The following is a 24174-nucleotide window of genomic DNA, read 5'->3' on the forward strand; positions in this document are numbered from 1 at the left end:
GGAAAATTATTTATGATTTTGAATGAAGATGCTAGCTAGAAAAGGTGTCAGTTAGTTCCACCGCTACCCATCAAACGCAAGCGAACTAGAATTCCCATCTATTTCCAATAACCACCTCACGCAACCATGGCATCAAAAGAACATTTGGCCCACTCCATAATTCCTTCATGGCATCAAAGGCGGGAGACCAGGAAAAATAACCTAAGGGGTGATTAGGAATACATGCTGAATTTAACTTTATAAAATTTCTTTTAAAACCATAATTTAACACCCTTTACACAGTTGTCGCTTACCTGTTCATTCATCAAGGCCTCAATATTGAAGGCGACCACAAACCGACTCAGACACTTCAAAGTCAGCCGCATCAGTTAGCCAGACTCAACCAATTTAGGTAGCCTCACCGCATGGCTTATCATTGTGTTATGTGCCATATGGGCTAACGGTACGAGTACCCGAAGCGAAGCGAAAACTCGCAAGTAGATTGCACTAAAATGTACGTCGACAACAAGCCAAACAATGCAAGAGACAAAAATCTAAATGGCATGCGGCTTTTAGGTTAGTTCTGAAACAAAAATTTAAACTCATAAATAACTATTACAGTATGGAAGCTCCAACATCAAACTCAAGTACTCGTTAAATTTTAGTCCGCAAGCTTCCGTAACAGAAAGGAAACCTCTCGTTTAACTGATATGAATTCGACAGCGAAATATTGAAATTGAAAATTATCATCAAATTTCCTAAGCTCAAAAACATGAAACTTAAGTCATTCTCTGTGCCGCTTCCTTGGCAAGGAGCCTTTCCTTGGCCTTGGTTTTGGCTTGGGATTTAGAGCCCATAATCCCACCACCCCATTTCTTCCTGTATTCATCATACTTGTCATTGAAGTTGGCCTGCAGAAAGAACACACAAAACAATAAAAGCCCATTAATTCTCCAACAAGCAAAATGAGGGAGCAAAACAACTAAAAGAACCCATAAATTACCTTGATCGCCTCTAGAATCTTAGAGAATTCTAATTTATCTTCATTCTTGACTGTTGTCAAGCACAAAACTGATGCAGTTTTTTTATGGACGATCTGCCAAAGGAAGCAAAATTTCAATTAGATCCAATCACAAAATATAATCAATCAATATGCCAAGAGAAAACTACTTTATGACAAAGGAAAATATTACCGATCCCAAGCGTGCCTTGCCCTTGACAATGCAGTAGGGAATTTCCATCTTCCTGCACAATGCTGGCAGCCAGACAACCAGCTCAATTGGGTCTACATCATGCGCAATCACAACCAGCTGTGCCTTATTCTGCGAAGCAAGAAAAAACAGTTAGTCAAATGCCCGGGATGTAAAGGACAATGTCATGCATCGACAGAAAGGAGCAGACCTGCTCAATGAGGTAAGTCACGTGATTGAGACCATATTTTACAACAATAGGCTTCTTAGCTTCAGTAGATTTTCCTTCCGCTTCTGCCTGAGCCCTCTTCAAGAGTCGCTCTTTCTTTTCAGCTTTATCCTCAGGCCTGTACTTAAGAAGCATCTTGAACAGGCTAGTTGCTGCAAATGAAGTCAATAGAAGGTAATCAGTAAAGATTTTTGCACGAGAGCTGGTTGATATATTAGTATGAACAAATCTCTCAAACCCAATGCCCAAGAGAAAAAAAAAAATCTAACACGGTCAGGGAAAATTAATGACAAAGAAAGATAACTAATATTTTCGTAGATATTCACGAAGCAATTACTCAACACTATCAAATGATAAGTCTTCATTACCAAAATTCCAGACCAATACAACATGAACAAGCCCAAAACATTAATCAAGAAGCTGCAAATTAGCTCCCAGTTAGACGCATGCAGGCACCATATTCCGGAACAATGTGCAGTAAGATGCCATCAAATATGAATTACACCATATTGCACATGCCGCCAAAGTCTTAGGGGTGATTCAAGTTAGTATCCATCAAGATGACTATTCGACCTTGACTTCCAAAGGTAAAGTAATAGTTTAAAGCTTGGACCAAAGCACGGTTAACCTTAGAGTTCAAATTTGCTGGTGGGCATGAATTACTCTATTACTTAATTTTTTTCTTAGAAATTTAGATGCCTTTATTAAGTAAATTATCTAAATAAGAGATGTGCAGCAATCCGTTCGTTTGATAAAACTATCAAAGTCATACTCTAGATTACAATAGGCACCCAAACAAGAACTGAAGAAAGTTTCGAAAGACATGACAGAAGAAAAACCAGAGTTAGGAATTGGGGGGGAAAAAACGAATCCTGGGGTTCAATCAGTTTTCATACCAAGGTTCTTGTCCAGTGTTTTGGTGAACTGGTTCAATGCTGGCGGGACCTTCAACCTTTGCTTGAGGATCCTCTTTTTCCTCTGGATTTGAACAGTCTTGGGCCACTTTACGAATCGAGTAAGGTCCCTCTTAGGAGGCAATGCACCTCCGATCCCGAATTGCTTCGGACGCTTCTCGAAAAGTGGGTTGACGACCTATTCCAAGAATCAAACAAAGAAAATGGAAGCCAAATCATTTCACGATTTCAATATAATGCCCAAAAATGAAACCGTTCATTTAATCGAAAGAATGACAATTGAGCCACAGACCTGCTGCTTCTTCTTAGCAGCCGCAACAGGAGCTTTCACACCTCTCTTGGGGGCCTGATGATAAGTGGATAAAAAGCACCGAATTTATTAGCACGTTGATGACACAAGCTCCATAACAATTCTCTTGAACATTAAACCACACCAAGCCTAATATCGTAACATGTAGGCATGCTAACAACTCTTCCAATGAATAAATATTCTAACTCCGAGAACTGAGAAATTTTTTGCATGGCAGATCACTGGCTACTAAAACCACAATCTCGTCGAAACATGAATCAGAACACGTCTCGAGAAGATGTAAGAACACAAGACTCAGTTAAACAAACGCAAAGAAATGAAGCATTACTCACCATTGCCGCTGATCCCGCTGCTGCTGGCGACGAGGTAGTGAGAACGAAAACCCTAACCCCTTACTAGGTTTATATGGTTTCGGCTTGGATGGGCCGAGCTAGATGAGTCCACGATGAAAACCCTAAAAAGGACGCAATGTCTCGCTGTGCAAAGCCCACCCATTAGGGAATCGAACGGTCACCACTGCTTCAGATGATCTGACGGTTACAGTTATACGGTGGGACCCACTATTGTCCTTTTCCAAATTTTCCCCCCAGAAAAACTCTCAAATTAAAATGGTGTGATGTAAAATCCACTTGGTTTGGAGGCTTGGTTGGACGAAAATAATAAAGCCAAGAGGGGAGAGCACTTAGACAATTCACTTTGAGCACAGGGAAGTCTGCTGGTAGGAATTCTTCAGGGCGTATTATACTGTCCTCATTTGATTTTTCTTTTTTTACCATAAAAATAAAATCACAATTTACTTTATCTTTCATATTTATTTTTTTAAAAATAGTTTTTTTAATAATGATAATTTTGACTAATAAACTAGTAAGGACATTTAAAAAAAATACATATTTATTATAAATAATTAATTTAACTTATTTTTTTAATTTATTCAAATTAATCAACTAAGTCTTATATTTAAAACTAGAGATAATATAAAAATTAAAAAGCAATGATGATCAAGGACTCCAACACTCCAGCAGTAAAAAAAAAATGTGTATTTAAATTATTTAATAATTTATTAAAAATACATATTTTAATTAGAAAACGCAGAATAAAAAATTATAATTACAGAATTATTTTAAATTTATTTTTGCCAGCAAATTATCAAAACAGAAGAATGAGGCTATTAGTTTTTCTTTTGTAAGAAATTTTTAGAAAAGAAGTTGGGTTCACCCATGATCCAAAGGCAGGATACTTAACACTTGATCTACCGAGGCCTGTCCCTACAAACACAGGAGCATGACAAACAAGTTTTTTTCCCCCATTAGGTAGGAATCTCCCAGCTTTACTGTGCTGTGGTGATACCTTTCCCAATGCTACAACTGGAATCACAACAAAATGACACTTCTCAAGATCAAACCCCCTCTTTTTAGTGAGAGAGTCTGACCTCTTCACCAGCTGATCCACCTCTCGTCCCTATCAACTTTTAACCACCGAGTATGAATTGTCAGTGTGGGGTCCAAAACATACTAAGCTGTCCATCCATCCGTTGGTATTTTTGGGCCTTCTTCATGTGGTCACTTGGGCAAGGGATGGGCCGAGTTAGGTGAGATCCACATCCAATGTTTGACCTTCAAGCTGGTATTTTTTGTTGTCACTTAAAAAAAAAAATAGAGCTGTCAATGAGAGGCTTCGGGAGTGATTCATCCTTCCCGAACGCAGCATACAACTCTCCGTTGTACTGCGCTCTCCAAGTGTGCTTGTTCCCCCCTTCTTTCTTACCATGGCAAGTCTTTGTGAAATAACTCCAATGAGAAGAAAAAAGAAGGCGTTAAGAGACCTTCCTGGCCCAACCCTAGACACTCTAAGATCCTTTTTCAAACATGCTCCCATTTCTCGAATTGTTGATTCATCGCCAGAGATGGCTTAGAACCAATAGTTCATTATCTAATGGATTTTTCCGTTCTAATACTTTATCCGAGAGTTATCAGTATTTATCAAATCTGTTCCTATCTAACGGAACACTATTGGATCAAATCACAAAGATATTGTTGAGAAAAAGATAGCTTTTCCAGGATGAAATGAAAATAGGATTCATGTAACAAAAGAAGAGTTTCTCATTCCTTAGCCGGAAAGATATGTGGCCATGAAATAGGGATTGAGTGGTCAAGACCAAAAAATACTAACCTTTTAAAGTCCAATTTTGGGATGTGTAGGCTCAGGGCTTAAAAAAGCAGGCCTTTTTATATTATTTTTTAAAATTTAAATTTTTTTAAATATTCTGAAATAAAAAATAAAATAATAAAACTTCTAAATTTTTTTATTCAAATTATAATATTAGTAAAATAAATTAATAATGTATAGAGAAAAACATCAAACACTAGTGAATTATTATCCAGACTATAAAAAAAAAACTAAATAAAACATGGAAAGCAAAAAGATAAATTCTTAGCAATTAAAAATTAACAACATCAACATGATTATTATCTTCATTTTTAGTACCATCATCAAGATCAATAATATTTGATCGTTCTTTACTAAATGTGGGCTCTTCTTTAGTGATAAAGATATCAAAGTTTTTGTTTTCATTACATTTATCTAAAGTAAAACTATATAGTGGTTACGAGTATAAGTGAGAGCCTAAACATTTGTTAAAATAAGAGAATTTCTGTACTTTGTTAAGACAAGTGAATTGATAGTAAAGAAAGATTCACTAGCTACTATAGTAATTGAAATGTTAAGCTCAACTGATATTCTTGAGAGAATTGGAGATTGATTTTAATCGTCATTCTACTTGTTCAAGAGATCTAATTGCTTTCAATTACATGGACTAAGTATTGGCTCTTCTAAATAATTTCCTAATTTAGACTTATCTATAAAAAGACTAATCTACAATCATATAAATTATATATCGTAATAGCAAAAGAAAAAGAAAAAGTGGGCTTAAAAGGATTGGCGCAGGGCCCTAATGGGTTGGCATTTTTATTTTTAAGCCCTAAAAAGCTAACTCTTTGAAATCCAATTTCCTTTTAAACCCCTTAAAATGCAAGTCTGGCCCTTCACTTAAAAAGGCTTACATGAGCTAGCTTGATGGGCTGAGCCGTTTTGATAGCTCTAAGAAATTAGTTATTCACAGTGTAGGAAATCAGAGTTTGAATTTATGCTAAGAGATATACTTATATTTAATGCTTGATTATATCTCATACAAGATTGCTTTCACTAAAATGATACCTACTAGTAATTTTCTAGATGACCCATTTCTTGTTTGATCTCTACTGCAAGACATTTTCAAGTGGTTTATATTATAAAAGTCATTAAGCAGGGTGTTAATTACATTTTTTTTAACACTGCCTCATACGATATTTGATGCAATTCTTCTTTTCCGCTTCTCAATATATATTTTGTGATTTTAAATACGGGAATTTTTTTTTAAAAAAAGTTATTTGTGAACAGATTTAATAACTTAGCCGTCTGTCCGCTGACTCTAGTGTAGGTGGGGATTCCTCATAATAGGGATGAAAGTGATATCAGGGATCCAGGTAGTAATGGGATAATGCGAGCATCAAGTTATTAGTCGAGTAGTAGTTTCATGGCATCTGCAAGATCAATCAGAATGATATACTACATGAGATTAGGCATTAACCAATCACAACTGTTATGACTCTAAGGCTTGATTATTTCATGACCAAAGCATATTATTGCCAGGACTACTTTTTCAACACTAAACCTTCTATTCATCGATCCCTCACGTGCGTTCGGTTCTACACCTCTACTGTTTATTACTATTTCCTTTTTCTTATGAAGAGTAGTTTTACACGACTGTTCTATAATTTGACTAGGATGATCATAGTTCCGTCCCTTTAGTATTATAGCTGTACCATGTTCACGCCTTTGACTTGTGAGATAAAGTAGAATCTTTAATTTGCTTTGTCCACTCTCAGTATCATTAATACATACACAAGGAGGCAAGCTTTTGCGTTCTCTCTCTGTTTTCTTTATGTTTTACCACATGGACATATCAGTCATACTCGGAGGCACGTTTTCACTTTCCCCCCCCATATATAGCGATCAAACTTACAATTACATATTATTAATTCCTACTCTATATAGTTACACACACACAGATATATATATATATATATATATATCAGTTTCTTCTTCTCCATATATAGCTCACAGAGAAGGCTTCATCAAGACACAAGAGGAAGATGATATCCCGAGGCTGCAATTGTGTTGATGGCATAAGCTGTGTGCTATTTTAATTGCTGTTCCTCTCATCTTTCTTCTTGTCATCGCAGCTATAACATCAGTGTCATTATGTTTATTTTCCTGTTCCTGAGTTCGGTTAAGTTATTACAGGCTTTCAAGGATCAGATGGCTCTTTACGCATATGTGCATGCATTTATGGATTATGTGTAAGCGAAAAGTTTCATATTCTTTGTTGTTTAATAGTAAGCATCATGGCATCATGTTATAAATTTTATGTTACGGTTTTAAAAACGAAGGACTAACGAATCTAGCTGCAGGATCTCAAACGACCCAATAAAAAATTTTTTTAAAAAAAAACTCAGGGACCTCATAAAAAATCGAGGCAAACTATAAATATATCCGAATTAGTTTTTTTTTTCTTTTTAATATATGTCGTAGGTTTCACCCTCACTTTTTCTTATTGCAACCCCCATAATTTTTTTGTTCTCTTTTAGTATGTCAAAATTTCCCCCCCAAAAAAGAAAACATGGGATGGCAGAGCCGAGGTTTAATACACAAGATTATACTACCTCCCGTCTTTAATATAGAGGTTTACTTGATTTTTAATTTGGTTCTAAATATAATGTACCAATCTACCTTATCTCTCATGTTTGTCTATTTTTTAAAAATAATCCTTGTAATAGTTACACACATTAAATATTTTATCAAATGACACTTGATTAATAAGGGTATTTTAGTGAAGATAACACCGGCCTATTTATTATTATAAACAAATAAGTTATTTAATTTTTTAATCTATTCAAATTAATTAACTAATTTTTATATTAAGTATCGGAGATAGTATTTATAAAGACGCCCGGCACTAAAGTTTGTTTAATGCGTAGTGTACTGTTTCAGCGTTGAAGTAAAAAGGAAGCATGAAATTCAATTCAATCTGCATCATTAATATGACTTTTGAATAATGAGTTTTATATAGGAGCATTTTAACCAGAAAATTTACGATATAGTGTAGCAACTGTATGTTATTTAATATTTATAGTTAATTTATTATTTACAAGAAATTTTATCTGTACAGAAAATTCACAGGGCAAATCATATCAAAGTGTTGGGCAGTGAATTGATCTGCGCCTATCTTTTAAGGGTGAATGATTAAGGGCTTGTTTGGATTGATTTATAAATAACTTTTCAAACGTAATTTATAAAATATGAGATAAATATTTACAAAGAGTTTTGTCTCAGTTCACGTGAACTTATTTAAAAGTCTGTTTTGAACTAAACTCCAAACAAACTTTAAGACTCTAAACACAATTTTGATTGTCTTGTCCTACTCCTACGCGATTACTACTAATTTTTTTTATAAAAGAGTTTCGTCAGGAAAAAACTTTATCAAAATAATTTTTATCCTAATTAAAAAGGAAGAGCGTGATCTATTTCTAATTAAATGAGAGTATTTTAAAAAAGAAGTTTAAAGCCATAACAAAAATATTATATCTATTGCTTCTAACATACTTTAACTGCACCTTTTGTTTTGATAAATTTACCATATTTTTTTTATAGTAAAGAAGGGAAATAATATATTGGATATATTAAGATAAAAAGCGAAACTAAATTTATAAATAAGTCTTTACATGGTTCTTGGTTTTGAAAAAAAAAATTCATATCTTTGACATGATATGATAACGAATTGTAAACATACAAGCACTATCATGTTCTTATTCAAAAATTATATTACTTCCGGTCCTTAATATAAGATCTGGTTTGATTTTTATTTTGGGCCTAAATATAAGACCCCCATCTACTTTATCTCTCATATTCATATATTTTTTTCAAAATAGTCATTCTAACAATAGTAGCTCTAACTAATACACTTAATTAGGAAGGATATTTTAGGAAAGACAACATATATTTATTACAAATAAGTAACTTAACTTCTTTCCTTAATCTTTTCAAATTAGTCAACTAGCTCTTATAATTAGGACCGAAGATAATACTTTAATATTGGATTTGGACGGTTATGAAAAGGTCCAAATTTACAAGCTCAGTATTACGCGTGCTCTTCTAACCCTAATTAGCTGCTACCTCTGAACCAAATTCATGGGGAAGATGATGGATTAGGGCATGATATTTTCACTTGCTGCTAACCCTAGCATAAGTTTATATTCTGGGTTGGTTACTGATGGATTAGGGCATGATATTAAATTAAACAGCAAGCGTGCAAGTTTTAACTTCCAGAACCCTAGGAGTTAATTCACAGACCAGGCCAGCCCCACCGTATGAGCCGATTATATTTTCACTTGCTCCTTCTGACTACGTTGATTACTAACGTCTGATAGGTCTCTGGACCAAGTGATCCGCTCTTTTTACCACCGAAAAGCCAAAACCTCCTTCTTTAAAACTGCACAAGTAATCCCAAGAAAAGAAACATGCAGAAGCAAATAAATATCTTTCCTCTAAAGCCTCTTCTGATCTCTTACATCCATCTCCTGCAACATAACCCATGAACAAGTCACCTTTCACCTCCGCATTGTATTCGTTCTCCCACATTTCTACATTGTTGACCATTTAATTAATATCTTATATATGTACGAGAGAAACATAACTGGAAAATGCTCTTGGAACTTGTGACATGTCATAACTGCGTGAGAGACATCGGGGATGAGAAATGAGACCCTTTTGTTGTGTCCGAGAATCTAATTATGTTTTCCCTCTGTGCGTATTGAAACTGGTTTCTTTTCCTCTCCTCTCCATAGTTGATATGGCTCTATATAGAACTAGTCCTTGTTATGATCTTATCAGTTTCTTTTCACACAGTTAACATGGAGACGTGTAATGGGAACGGTTTCCAACTTGGAGTGAGGATTGGGAAGCTCGCTCTAGTTGCCCCAGCAGAGGAAACAGAGAAAGGCATATATTTCCTGTCTAATCTTGACCAGAATATTGCAGAGCTTGTCCGAACTGTTTATTTCTTCAAAATGGCAGAAAAAGGAAATAACAAGGCAGGGGAAGTTTTGAAGAATGCATTGAGCAAGGTTCTTGTGCAGTATTACCCTCTTGCTGGGAGGCTGAACGTCAGTTCAGAGGGTAAACTCATGGTGGAGTGCACAGGGGAAGGTGCCATGTTTGTGGAAGCTGAAGCTAACTGTTCAATGGAAGAGATTAGCGGGATTACAAAGCCAGATCCTAGTTTCCTTGGTAGCTTGTTTATGACATTCCTGGAGTGAAACACATACTTCAGCCGCCTCTTTTGGTTGCCGAGGTATCTCTTACTCCTGCATTTTACTTCATTTGGACTCTTTAAATTGAGGAATTTACATACGAAGGCCTCTCCTTGGAATGTGCACGGACTACTGTAGAGTGACATGCAACGGAAGACTAGCTCATTTAGTTGTTTTTTTCCTTTTTAATGCAAATTCTCCGTTGTGTATTAGTGAAGACCAGAATAGTAGTTGAAGAGATGGCCTCAACCTGAATTGGGAATTTGCAGTTTTGATGTTTTGAGTTTCAACTCTGCATTATCGGTGACTAAGTTAAAATGTGGTGGATTTGCTGTTGGGCTTTGCATGAATCACTGTATGTGCGATGGGATTGCTGCTATGGAGTTTGTGAACTCTTGGGGTGAAGCAGCTAGGGGCCTACCACTCTCTGTCCCACCATTCCTAGACAGCAGCATACTCAAGGCACGTGACCCACCTCAGATACAGTATCCGCACCTTGAATTTGCAGAAATTGAAGAGAAGTCTACCACCAATGGCTTGTATGAAGAAGACATGATCCACAGCTCCTTCTGTTTTGATCCTGAGAAGCTAAATTTATTGAAGATGAAGGCTATGCAAGATGGGGTTCTTGAATCTTGCACTGCTTTTGAAGCCCTCTCAGCGTTCGTTTGGATTGCTAGAACCAAAGCATTAAAAATGCTGCCAGAGCGGAAGACAAAGCTGCTTTTTGCAGTTGATGGGAGGCATAAATTTAAGCCTCCTCTACCAAAAGGGTACTTTGGAAATGGGATTGTATTAACAAACTGTGTGTGTGAAGCAGGTGAACTATCAGAGAAACCCTTCTCATTTGCCGTGAGGCGGATTCAGGATGCAATCAAGCTGGTTACAGACAGCTACATGAGATCAGCAATAGACTATTTTCAAGCGACAAGAGCTAAGCCATCTCTCGCTTGTACCCTTTTGATCACTACTTGGGCTAGGCTTTCCTTCCATACCACTGATTTTGTGTGGGGAGAGCCTGTTCTATCCGGGCCAGTTTCATTGCCTGAAAAAGAAGTGACCTTGTTCCCATCTCATGGGAAAGAAAGGAAGGACATCAATGTACTTCTAGGTTTATCAGCTCCTGCCATGAAGGTTTTCCAAGGATTGATGCAGATATAGGGCTTTGTTATGTTTTAAAGAAAAGAAGAGTACTTATTCTGCTTACCCATTATTCTGTTTACCTGCTCCTGACGCGAGGCTACATTTAGGTTCGATGTATAAGGTGAGACAAGTGATCAACTTTGAGTTAAGAAAATCTATTACCAAAAGAGAGGAATGTCCACTTTGAAAGTAAAAGAAATATCCCACCAGCATCTTGAACTAAACTATGCTGGACTTTAAGATGAAGTTGCTGATTTACAGATTTAGTGCCTATTTGAGTATTTTAAAGCGTGAGTTCTACACGAGCCATTTTCTCCATTCATGCAAGATGCATTAGAATATTCGTTACTCTAGCGACAGTAGAAAATGGTGTTATATATCTTCTCCGGTATTTTAGATTGTTAGGATCAAAATGATCCATAAAAATTGTTCACCAAATTTTGAGACGAACTTTCACAAACATACATATATTTGTGTGTATGAACGTCACGTTCTAATGTTTCAATTTTCAACAATAGATGTAATACTTCTAAAAGGCTATATGAGATACCTTTTTTTCTTTTTTTGGTTTGCAAAAGGCTGTATGGAATATTAGTTGTGCCGTAAACAAGTAGCCATAAATACTCTGCTTAAAAGTGTGACAAGAAGTTACTATGGATTGCATCACTGCAATTTCATAGGAAATTGTTATTCATACATGTTATGATTCTAACGGGTCCAAAGGTTGTGTAATTGATGTTATAATAGTCACCTGTGTATCCTCTGTTGGAAAACTTTAAATAGCAGCCTTCTCCGTGGATCTGATAAAAGGACGCCCGGAGACAATAAGTGATCAAAACCTGCCAGTTTCGCTTTTGAATTACTCTGTAAAACTAGTTCAGCAATGGCAAGTGCCATCAGTCTGAATCTAGGATTGGCAAAGAACAAACTTGAATGTTGGAGGGGGGGTGAAATGTTACAAAACCATAGTGTCATTTATCTTACACGTGTTACAATTGTAGTTATGGGCGGTCCAAATATTATGTGGTCTTTTTCAATTAAGCGTCATAAAAAATTTGCTCCTCATCAATTGTCAACTTGCAGTTGGATAATAATAATTGATTGGATCACAGCATACCGCTTATTGGTGTTTGATAGAATCACGAGGAAAGACAACAATTGAAAAATTTCTCTCTGGTCTGTAACCGCAACCTCCACCGAGAAACATAAGCCAGAGTTTATTACAAGTTACTTGTTCTTTACAGTTTCATGAGGGGGAAAGAGAGAGATATGTTATATACATCTGATGCATTTAAACAAGGACCTAAATCAACTTCCCTTTAATTTGCACACAAACTCCAGAGCCAAACAAGTAAACAGTAATGCAGGAAAACAATCAAGACAGAAGAGGAGAGGAGAGAAGTGTATGCCCTTATGATGGGCTGAAAAGAAAGAAAAGAAAGACCAGCATATCTGAGTTTTAGGTTTCTTGGAAAGCGCATACAAGTCACCAAGTATGCTAGTACTCTGGCTACTTGTGCAAGCTGTTCCACAGTTTCAATTACCGCACAAAGTGATGTCCCTTTTAGTTGGTCTGAAATTCAAAGCATTTAGACTGTATATGCAGAGATTGGCTCGTCTTACTTTGATTGCTATCTCATCAGAAGTGGTTCTGTGTCCAGGAACATTGCATGCAGAGGTGGAACTACCAATTAGATTTGCCTGGCAGGAAGAAACTAGTTCAGAATCTTCTGCACATCTCACTCCATCCACTGATGGTATTTCCAGCTTGTACATCCCATACTTATTTGTTGTTCTATTCACAGAAACTGATATCTGTTCTTCAGTTTTCGCTGACAGAGCCTTAAAAACACAATCTATTCTGACTTCAGCACCTGCGGATAAAGAACCAAAAAAATGATTTAACATTGATCTATTTTTCTTCCAGCAAGTTAGAAAACTCAAGTTCTAGACCTAAAGGTTATATTTATATTACCGGGCAAGAAGTAGCTGTGTCTGGAGAAGCTGTTGTTGGAGCAGATATCGCAATAAACAAAGCCCATAACAGTGATTTCGGGGTTGGGATGCGCCAGCTTCCCCGGCAATTTGGGTTGGGGTCTTGCAGGCTCAACTTGCGAAAATTGTGTAAACAGCGATATAAGAAGAAAGAGAATCATAGGATTCATGACGGCGGGAGGTTTGGAAATAAGAGGGAAGCTTCCGAATGAACTATTTATGAGGAGCTGCAAAAAGCTAGCTTTGATTTCAGAGCATTAGCACAGAAAAAGATTAGTTTGGCGTGTGGATGATGATGATTGGCAAATTTTAGTGGAGAAGCAACCTCTACCAAAAAGTTGCAACTAGTGTATCCTTTTCCACTAGAAACAAAGACATGTGAATGTTGTTTGGCAAGACATGGAACTAATGAGTAGGAGAGAGAAGAGAAGAGAAGAGAAGAGATAGAATAAGTAGATATACTCTTCGTGGGGGAGAGGCAAACAGCTTCAATTTAAGCGATTGATTGATATGGAAAGCCTGTTTATATAGAAATCCCAGTCAGTGCATCCCAAAAAAGAAGGGGGAAAAAAGCCTACAGCAAGTGTATCAGAAAGGGTATAGAGCTGTTGGGATCTTCTCTACTGTTGATGTGATTTTAATTGCAAAGTACTGATTACATATTTAGACTACGTAGTTTCATTAAGTCTCAAAGTTAACTTGTACTACTCAAAATATTCATTGAGTTCATTTCTCATCCGTGCTTCTGCCGCTGCATTGAAGAAATGCATGAGGCTGGTGAGAGCATTCATGTCATTCACATGCAGTTCAGAGCAGAGCCATTGCGATTGAGAACAGTCTCTGAACGAAGCATTAATTGGAAAATTTACTCAACCTCCATGCCCAACGTTGCTGCTTTCAAAAAGCGAACCAGTCCTGCAATCGAGGTTAACAGGACGTATAACAATATCGATATGAATCATAAAGAAGGCTCTTTTGAAGCCTCTCCACATTTCCAGGGTCACCATCTTTCTTATCACCATCAAGTCCTTTGGGCGAGCCAATTGCAGTAAATGACACAGCAAATGAATACCGGTTTGACTATTGGAACGAGCATGGGCCATGGACATTAATCATGAATTCATTGCTATTCAATAAAAATATTTTGATTGCGTTGTATGAGTCCAAAAATTATTAGGATTACAATGTTGATTCTTTTTTCATTTTAGAAACAAGAAATGCGGGCTCTAAAGTAATGAAGCTGTGGGACTCAATAGCAGGTCTATCCAGAAAAGTCCAAAAAGGGACATTATCAAACGGAGAACAGGGACCAAATATGGATAATGTGGGAAAGTTTCGTCCTTTTGTGTGTGGTTCCCAGCCATTTTACTGGACCGCCATTAAAGATGAACAAGCCCCGCTATAAATTGTCTTGCCAACTTCTGCACATAAGTGGAGCAGCTAATGGTTTTAACAGATTGGAGCAGTAGACAACTATAAATGACTCTGATTTTTCTAATTTTGATTTTAAGTGTGGCAATTCACGATGAAGTATCTTAGCCTTCATCCCATATTTCAAGCCAATGAAGTTAGGCTGAAAGTTTAGGACTTCGTAAATGAAAATATTAGACTGAGAATTTTGGATTTAGCATACCAAATGCTGTGATTGTTAAGAAAGAAGGCTTTGGTTTGAGAGAGGGGCAGGCTATTGTGGGGGAAAGCTAGTGGTATAGGCAAGTCAGATTAAGGGGGTGTTTGGTAAAACCAAAACCACGGTTTCAGAATCACTTTTCCGCAAAACGAAGTAAATGAAGACATGCGTGGTTGATATGATTCTACAGAAAATACTTGACAGGAAAAGTACAAAAGAAAAGAATTTGATTAATGGACAAAGCAATAATACACGGGAGACAGAGGATATGTTTACAGGTATCCCTCCAGAGTAACAGAACAACAGCGAAGCTAAATAATTGACTGTTTGGTTAAGGAGTGAGAGATCAAATAAGCCTATTCGAATCCAAAGAAGTGATTGTGAAATATGTTTATCTGTTTGGATAATTTGTATAAAATCTCAATAAATCATGATTTTACTCTTTCACAGTACTTTTAGGATAAGTATCAAAAAGTAGCATATGCATTTGAAGAGTTCCAATCAATTTTTATCAACTGAATTTTCTCTAATCTTTCCTCTCATACTCGCCTCAAATGATTATATTTCATAATATTTGTTAAATTCATGCCTTTTTGGTAATTATATATGCATAGGTGATTTTAATAAATAAAAACCAAACATAATTACAATTCTCTAAGTCATTTATAAAAAAAATCTAAATAGAAATTATAATTAACTAACATTATTTATAACCAGTGTCACTTATAAAATTTATAATTATCTAACATTATAGTTATTCACTGCTAATCCAAACGAGCACTAATTCTCTATAAAATTTACGGTGTGTTTTCTTTTGGGTGATAGATCCCATTCTAACGGTAACAACGAATGTTGGGGTTCAAAATCTACCCTTGAACAAATTGTTGAGGCAATGTGTGAGTAGCTGAAGCAATATTATAATTAGAGCACTCGCAATAACTGTTACGAGTTTAAAGACGACAAATAGCAGCGGTCACAGCAAGAAAGGCCAAATTTCTAAACTTAAGTATGGGTTTTTCTATTATTGGCAAGGAAGATTTTCAAAATTTTATACTCAACTTGTGTTACTTCAAATATTTTGCAACCGACAACATTATTATAAGCTGTAATTAATAGCTTTTTGTGGATTAAAAAAGTTAGTTAAAATTAATTAATTATTTCTTGTAAAATCTCAAAATCAGTCTCAATGAAAGTAATTAATGAAAGGAATGTAGTTAATTAGTTAAGAAATTTTATAGTTAAGCAAATGCAGAAGCAGTACTTATAATAAGAATGCGAGGGAGTAGAATCGTGGTGACTGTTAGATTGAATATGGGTAACAAGGTATGATAATGATGCGTCGCGTTCTTTACTTTGAGCAGCCTAACTATAAGTTGTAAACTTGCTGTCGCGCTATAATTAGTTCATTTTGGTGCAGCCAAAGCACAAATGCGACAAGAACGGAAGGCAACCCCCCAAAAAGGGGAAATAAGGAACAAAATTAACGTGGAAACTAAACTTGGAACAGCGTAACATTATATATGAAATAATCACACGCGAATGTCCGAATGTCTGGAAATGAACGAATTGCTATTACATAATGTTACAAGGAAGAACCGTATTGTATTATAACAAAGCACAAATGCTCATTATCGATCATCATTTAATAATTTCCATTATCAATGAATTTATTAGCAAATAATATTATTATTAAAGATCAATGGAGCTCTGCCACTCTCTGGACGGTGGCCTCCAAGACAGATGACACCCAGCTGAATCCAAGAACCAACAAGGTCATTTCACTAAAATAACAGAAATATGATGCTGTTGAAGAATAAAGAAAGGACAAAAACTAATCAATTATTAATAGCGGCACCTGGTAGAGGGGGATGAAGCTGAAGACGATGGAGATGAAGAAGGAGGCCCGGCAAATGTGATAGTTTCACAGTCAAAGAGCGTAACCGCGTCGTCTTTTACACACAGACGAATCTCTGCCACAGCTTTACCGCCAGAGGTAAGGCTCAGCAAGGGAACAGCACCGGTGGCTTCCTCGACGGCGTTAAGTACGTCCAACTTCCGATATTCAGCTCCATCTGGTTTCACCCCTAAATTAACAATATGTACATCAAGTCATCGGCTCACTGTATTATCAATCGCCATCCATACACACACACACACACACACACACACACACACACACACACATTACCTCTCTTTTCCAGAGCCTGGGAGATTTTGTCTGAGTACTTTCTGGCAAGATCGATGCTTCTTTGGAAATACTGCAATGCGGTGAACTTGTTTGAAGAACAGGTGCCGTGCTTTTTCCACTCGTATCTCCAAAAGTTCTTGCTGCTTTCAAAGTCTTCTGCATTCTTTAGATCAGGCCAGTATCTGAGCAGATCGTACTCATCCTTCAACTGTTCAAGCTGCACCATGCAAATCAAAAGCCAGAAATTAATAAAATGAGAAAACACACCCACAAACATGCACACATAGTGAATGAATAGTGGTGATATATATATATATATATTACAATATCGTCAGTGAGCTTTTGGGTTGTTGTGCAGTGCTGTGGATATTTGGTAGCATTAAACTGGGGCCAAAGTCCATGGATGGTGAAATATTGCTTGGGGAGGGAGGGATCGCAGGTTTTGGAGAGGCAAAACTGGTTAGGCCATGTCAAGGCAAGCAAGAAATAGTTAAAGCCCGGTTGAACTGATGCTCGCAATGTCTCTGCTGCGTCTGTGTCGCCCAAACACGACCCAAATGCCACACTTATTATCCAAACCACAAACACCAACTCTTTCATCAATTTCATTTGCTGATAATTCCTAATCATCAAATCTCAATGACTCAACTCAAGAAGTTAATGGCCTTTTATAATGCCTGGGACCAACATTTTCGTTGTCCTGTTGTTGAGGCCCAACGCGTATGGCGAAAGAATTAAGATATTATTTGAAGGCCTAGCGGGATTCTTTTTTTTTTAAATATTCCCTCCACTATTTTTTATAGGGAGACAAATTGAACCTCTTATGGTTACTTATTAAAATTAGAAGTTGGACTACTTATTTAGGTTAAGATCTGAATTATCCGTTCACCATGTGATGTTTTATTTTTCTGCTCAAAAACAAAAACTGAAGGCCCATGCGTCGAGTACTATGTATAACACTAAAGATTTATACCATATACACCCACGTTTCCTTGATGAACAGAACAGTACTTGGACACTATTATATTTCAGAGTAGGCCATGGGGGTCAAAATGTATGTGCCTGGATCAGCATCTCAAAAATTTCTGATAGGGTATTGTTTATAATCATGAGCAAGATCGGCTGTGATTATTCGTTCAAATAAAAACAAAGGAAGAAGTGGAGAGTACATTATTTCTAGCCAATCGTTTTTCCCCCCCTTAAAACAAGAAGTTCATTATTAACATCTTTCCCACAATTCAATGTAACATCGTAGACTTGTTAATGTTTCAAATCTTGTCTGCATCTCATATATTTATCAATTTGATGATAAACTAATAGTAACGCAAACTTTGACATCCATGCATCTGTATACTTTGTTAAGAGGCGTGATTTTATTGATCTAATAATTGAATTAAAAAATTGGGATGGGCATGTTTAGTTCATCAATAGAAAATTTAAGAGAAAAAAAAAGTTATGTTTTTATATGGACAAAGTTTTGTGTTTTTATATGTATTGTGTTAAATAGCACTTGTTAATATCAAAAAACATGAACGTAAAAAAAAAATAGTGAATTTTTTTTAAAATTTAAGATCTTTATTACACGTTAATTTTTAGATCAAGTAGTGGAATAAAAGAAAATTATCTAAATATCAAACTTCTAATGAACTTAGTTTATTTTGTTCTGTAAAAATCATTAATCCAATGGCGCTCATAAATAAGAATACTTTTAGAAGAGAAAATAAATTTCATCATACTTAGCTGCGAATTTACTTCTCTTGGGTCGTCATTAGATTAAATATGTGTAACAAAGTATGATAATGATCAGCGGCCCTCTCTATTCGCAGCAGCCAACTTTCATGGTTTTATACTTGTAAACTTGCTACAGTTTATCTTACGGTAATTAATTAATGAGCTGCAAAAACAATAAATGTGACAAGACCAAAAAATTGACGTGCCACTATGAAACAACGTCACAAAAGCACACAAATTAGATAATGTACGAGTGTTCGGAAATGAAGTGATTACATTTATTGATACAAATTAAAATACTACTGTGGTCCGAAATATAAAAATCATTTTATAATGTAACACGGTACATGATGGAGGGTAAAGATAGAAGGACGAAAGGTAGCGACCACGGACAGTGTTGTATTGTACCAGAACAGTGCACAAACCCTTATTGTCATTTCATTTCCCTTCATTCATTAATTTAGTATGTATATATATTTATTATTAATGATCATATAGCACCATTGCAGGACCGCTGCTGCTCTGTGGAGGGTCTACAGCTCCAAGGCATGTGACTCCCAGCTGAATCCAAGAATGAATATATATATATATATATCATCATCATCATCATATCATCAACAGGGTGGTCATTTCATTAAAATATATAACAGAACTCTATGAGATGACATGCATGTTATTACATATATCTAATTAAATAAGAAAGGAAGGAGAAGTATCGTGATACCCGGTAGGGCGAGATGGAAGGGGAGGTGAAGCAGGAGGAGGACCAGCAAATGTGATAAAGTCAGTATTGTTGCAATCAAGGAGCGTAACGGCGTCCTCGTCCACGCACAGACGAATCTCGAGCAGAGATTCATTACTAGTACTGCCAGAATCGGGGAGGCTTAGTAGGGGAACAAAACCTGTAGCCTTTACGACGGCGCTAAGTATGTCCAACTTCAGATATCTACCTCCATCTGCTTTCACACCTATATGTGAATGAACAACCTCCATCCAAGTCAAGTCACTCTCTATCAATCATCATCCTCATATTCAATTATTTACCCACAGAGAGGAGCACGCATATTACCTCTGCCTTCCAGAGCCTGGGAGATTTTGCCCGAGTACTTTTTGGCCAGAGCAATACTTTTTTGGAAGTACTCTAATGCCTTGAACTTGTTTGCCGAGCAGGTTCCGTGCTTTGTCCACTCGCATTGCCAAAACCGCTTGCTTTCTTCAAAGTCGTTTGCGTTCTTTAGATCAGGCCAGTATTTGAGCAGTTCATAGTTATCCTTCAAGTTTTGAAGCTGCATCACCATGCAAATATCAAAGGCCACAAAAGAAGAAGGAGTTAATAAAAGGAAAACACGCACACTCACGCACAGAGACGTATGAATAATAACAAAAGCAGGCAGGAATATGTATATTAATTACGTCAGCGTTGCTGAGCTTTTCGGTTGTTTTGCAGTTCACTGCACCATGATCGTCCTGGGGCCAAAGTCCATGGATGGTGAAATGTTGGGGGGGGATGGGGGCTTGCAGCGGTGGGTGCTGCAATATTGGTTAGGCCATGTCAAGGCAAGCAAGAAATACTTAAAGCCTGGCGGACGTGTTGGTGGTGGTGCTTGCAATGATAATGCCTCTGATGATGGGTTTGTGTCGCCCAAACACGCCACAAAGGATGATAAGCATATCGCAACCACAAACACCAACTCTTTCATCTCCATCTTTCATGCGCTATATAATTCCTAATTAATAATCAATCGCAATGACTTAACTCAATAAGTTGGGAGCCTTTTATAGCAGCTGGCGTCAACATTGTCGTTGTTCTACGCCGGCCACGCGTACATGGGGAGAGATCTGTCTTACCAAAACCATTGTCTTCATTTATTATTATTACGTGAAACACGTACCATATACCACTTTATTTTTTGGGAAAATTTCGTTTAAGGATTACAGTACATAATTAATTTCAAAGAGCCCCAAAACTTTTTGAAGGAGGCAAACTGATATTAATTTCACCAAAAAAATAACATTATTGCCCTTTACAATACTTATTGTAGGATGACATGTAAATTGACTAATTTTAGTTGTAAATAAAGGTATGTATATCACAAATTGACTAGTCCTATTTGTAAATAGGCTCTCTCACACTTGTTCACTCATTGACACCTTCTTTAGGTAAAAGAGGTGACATGTAAACGGATTAATTCCAATTGTAAATAAATGTATATGTGTTGCAAATTGTCTGGTCCCACTTATAAATGGGTTTTCCCACACTTATTTACTCACGAACATCTTCTTTAGGTGAAAGAGGTGACATGTAAATAGACTAATTTCAGTTATAAATATATATATGTATATGTTGCAAATTGTCTAGTCTCACTTGCAAATAGATTCTCCCACACTTGTTCACATGAGGGGTAATAGTGTCATTTTCTTTGTGAAATTAATATCAGTTTGTCTCCTTGGTCCTGCAATGAAATTTCAGAAATTTTTGAGACTCTTTGAAATTAATTATGTACTGCAGTCCTTAAACAAAATTTTCCTTTATTTTTTTCCCGATGTATTCCATCTACCTACTAAATACTACTCTAGTCTTATTTATAAGGTAGAGAGAAAAAAAATTTGGTTTAATTTATAAGGCATTGAGAAGAACTTTCTATATGAATATATGATTTTACTTTTTATTTATTATTGTGTTTACTTTATTTACATGAGGTATATTAGATAGGAATAAAATTGAAAAGTTATTAAATTTTAAATAAGATTTAATAAAATCTAAGGTTTTTTTTTTAATCTGTGTGAAACATATTAGAAGTGACTTATAAATAGATTCAGCACGATAAATCTTAAGTATTGTATAATTCTATCTATCCTATATATTATTGTCTTTCCATCTACGCATTTTCATGACCTCGCCACCTGAGAGATCCCAGCAATTGCAACCCTGAGGCAATCTCAGCAGAATAACTCGGGACGACCATGTATTCTTAGTAGTCAGTAATCAAGTTATCGGACATGAACATATGGGTTTTTTAGGAGCCTCCTCTACCTCAGCCTTTTCTCTGTTCAAACCAACAGAAGAAAATTTTGGCTTGTCAACTTCTGCATATGAGTGGAGCAGCCATTTTTGGTCTTAACAGCTTGGAGAAGGAGACAACTGCGAATGACCTCCATCAATTTTCTAACTTTTATTTTAATCGTAGTAGCAATTCACAATCAAGTATAGATCTTAGCTTTCATCCCATATATGATCCCAAACTACTAATGCGTTTCTCAAGTCAATGAAGTTGGGCTACAAGCTTAGAACTTTGTAGATGAAAAAATTAGGGAGAATTACAATGAAATTCTACAAAAAGAAAATAATTACTAATAGATCTCAATAACAACCTAACAACCTAAGCAGTTTATAATAACAAGTTTCACGGTAGGCAATAACACCCATTAGGATTTGTTTTGTAATATTATTTTTTTTCTTGAGACTTCATTATAATTTTTCCAAAAAATTACCCTGACATTACTAATTAATCGACATAAAAGGCTATGGCTTGGGATGGGGCAGATTATTGTGGGGAAAAGCTAGCGGTGTAGGCAACTGTCCCTTGATGCAATTCTCCGTAATATATATACTCTTCCGGTCCTTAATATAGGACCCAATTCTTATGTTGGTTTTGGTCCTAAATATAAGACCCATTTCTCATATTTATCAATTTTCTTTAAAATACCCTTATGGATACTTCCTCAACCATAATCAAGTAGAAGAGGAAGAAGGGGTATTAAGAAAGATGATTATGGTGTTTTAGGAAAAATGTGGCACTTTTCCTATAATTAACTAACTTACCTAACTTCCTTAATTTAATCAAATTAGTTAAATGAGTCTTATATTAAGGACCGGAGGAGTATATATATATATAATATATATATATAACAATTCTCCTTAATATATATATATATATAATAGGAAGAGTTTAAGAAAATAATTACTATAAATTTAGGAAGCAAAATGTATACCCTTATATTTATATTTAGAACAAAAACTAATTAATTCCTTTACTACCTCTGTATAATTCCTTTACGAACTCTATATATTTAGAACAGAGAGAGTATCATATATTTCCACGTTTTTTCCCCCCAAATTCTTACGTGCATTGTACCTATTATATATGTAGATTTATATTATGTATTTCCACCTTTTTTTTTTCAGATTCTTGCGTGCATTATACGTATTATATATAGATTTTTTTTGTGAAATAAATGAATAAATACTACATCAAGTCTTTAATATAAGAATCAATTGACTGATTTGAGTAAATTAAAAAAATTAGTTAAGTTAACTATTTATAATAAATATGTGTTATCTTTCCTAAAATATTTTTACCAATCAAATGTACTAGCTAGAACTATCATTATTACAGAAACTCTTTTAGGGAAAAAAATATAAATATAATGAGAGGAAAATAGAATAAGATCTTATACTTAGGATCAATATAAAATTTAAATAAGCCTTTATATTAAAGACTGAAGGCAATATATATAGATTCACATAATGTATATCAACCTCTTTTTGTGTCGAATTTTTACGGGCACTGTACGTATTATATATTGAGAGATTTATATATTATCCTTGTCTTTAATATAAGAGTTAGTTGACTAATTTAAGTAGATTAAAAAAATTAGTTACATTAGTTATTTGTAATAAATAAATATTTTTTTAAAAATATCTTTATTAATCAAGTGTATTAGCTAAAATTATTATTACTACAAGGATTATTCTGGAAAAAAAATATAAGTAAATATGAGAAATAAAGTAAATTGAAGCCTTATATTTATGAGTAAAATAAAAGTCAAATAGACATTTATAGATACATAGTATCATATTTATAGATGCGCAGTATCATATTTGCTATTAACAACCAGTTGTTCTAGTAATGATGCCTCGCCACTTAACACACTAGCTTAGACGAAGTTTTAAGTTCAATTTAGTAGAAGCTGGGGTGTTTGTGTGTTTACACAAACATATGCCTCAGTCAATTATAAAATAAAAATAATTGTTATAAAAAAAAAACAACCAAATCTTTTTATGTATGTCAAAATTAATTGAATCCAAAATCAAATTTATTTCTAAGCCAAATGCTGCTTATAAGAAATATAATTGATGGTCTCATAATTAATTTTAATTGGAAACTCGTTAAGAATCAATTATTGGTTTAAAATTAGAGATAACCTCACAAAAAAATTTAAAATTATTAAATCTCAAATCAAATTTTGTAACATACTTTAGATTTTAATAATAATATACTAGTAAATAATAACATATTTTTATTAAAAAAATTATTTGAAATTTAATAATTTTAAACTTCTTTTTGTTAAATTCTTCGTTAATATTAAGGTTTTAGTATATCCATCCAAACACCCTCGCAACTTAAAATTGATTATTGGGTCATAACCATGATTTTGATGAAAATCCATTTTACTTA

The 24174-nt window shown here is 35.3% G+C and overlaps 2 protein-coding genes and 1 pseudogene across 2 annotated transcripts; 1 reads left to right on the plus strand and 2 right to left on the minus strand.

Annotated features, from left to right (window-relative positions):
* Nucleotides 1–530: 530 nt before the first annotated feature.
* On the minus strand, nucleotides 531–3000 carry LOC114741300 (60S ribosomal protein L7a-1). Its single transcript, XM_028929552.1, has 7 exons — nucleotides 2955–3000; nucleotides 2605–2658; nucleotides 2295–2490; nucleotides 1381–1550; nucleotides 1173–1301; nucleotides 983–1075; nucleotides 531–890 (listed from the first exon to the last, which is right to left on the minus strand). The coding sequence occupies exons 1-7, from the start codon at nucleotides 2955–2957 to the stop codon at nucleotides 759–761; spliced, it is 777 nt and encodes a 258-aa protein (XP_028785385.1). The 5' UTR covers nucleotides 2958–3000; the 3' UTR covers nucleotides 531–758.
* Nucleotides 3001–9629: 6629 nt separating this feature from the next.
* Nucleotides 9630–11189, plus strand: LOC114741298 (omega-hydroxypalmitate O-feruloyl transferase-like; annotated as a pseudogene).
* Nucleotides 11190–12363: 1174 nt separating this feature from the next.
* LOC114741301 (major pollen allergen Ole e 1) lies at nucleotides 12364–13392 on the minus strand. The gene is made up of 2 exons (XM_028929553.1): nucleotides 13147–13392; nucleotides 12364–13045 (listed from the first exon to the last, which is right to left on the minus strand). Exons 1-2 carry the CDS (start codon nucleotides 13334–13336, stop codon nucleotides 12708–12710), a joined length of 528 nt encoding a protein of 175 aa, XP_028785386.1. The 5' UTR covers nucleotides 13337–13392; the 3' UTR covers nucleotides 12364–12707.
* Nucleotides 13393–24174: the final 10782 nt, after the last annotated feature.

Source organism: Neltuma alba, unplaced genomic scaffold (genome assembly GCF_004799145.2).
Source record: "Neltuma alba isolate B1F8T4 unplaced genomic scaffold, ASM479914v2 tig00003347_pilon, whole genome shotgun sequence".
NCBI classification, from domain to species: Eukaryota; Viridiplantae; Streptophyta; class Magnoliopsida; order Fabales; family Fabaceae; genus Neltuma; species Neltuma alba.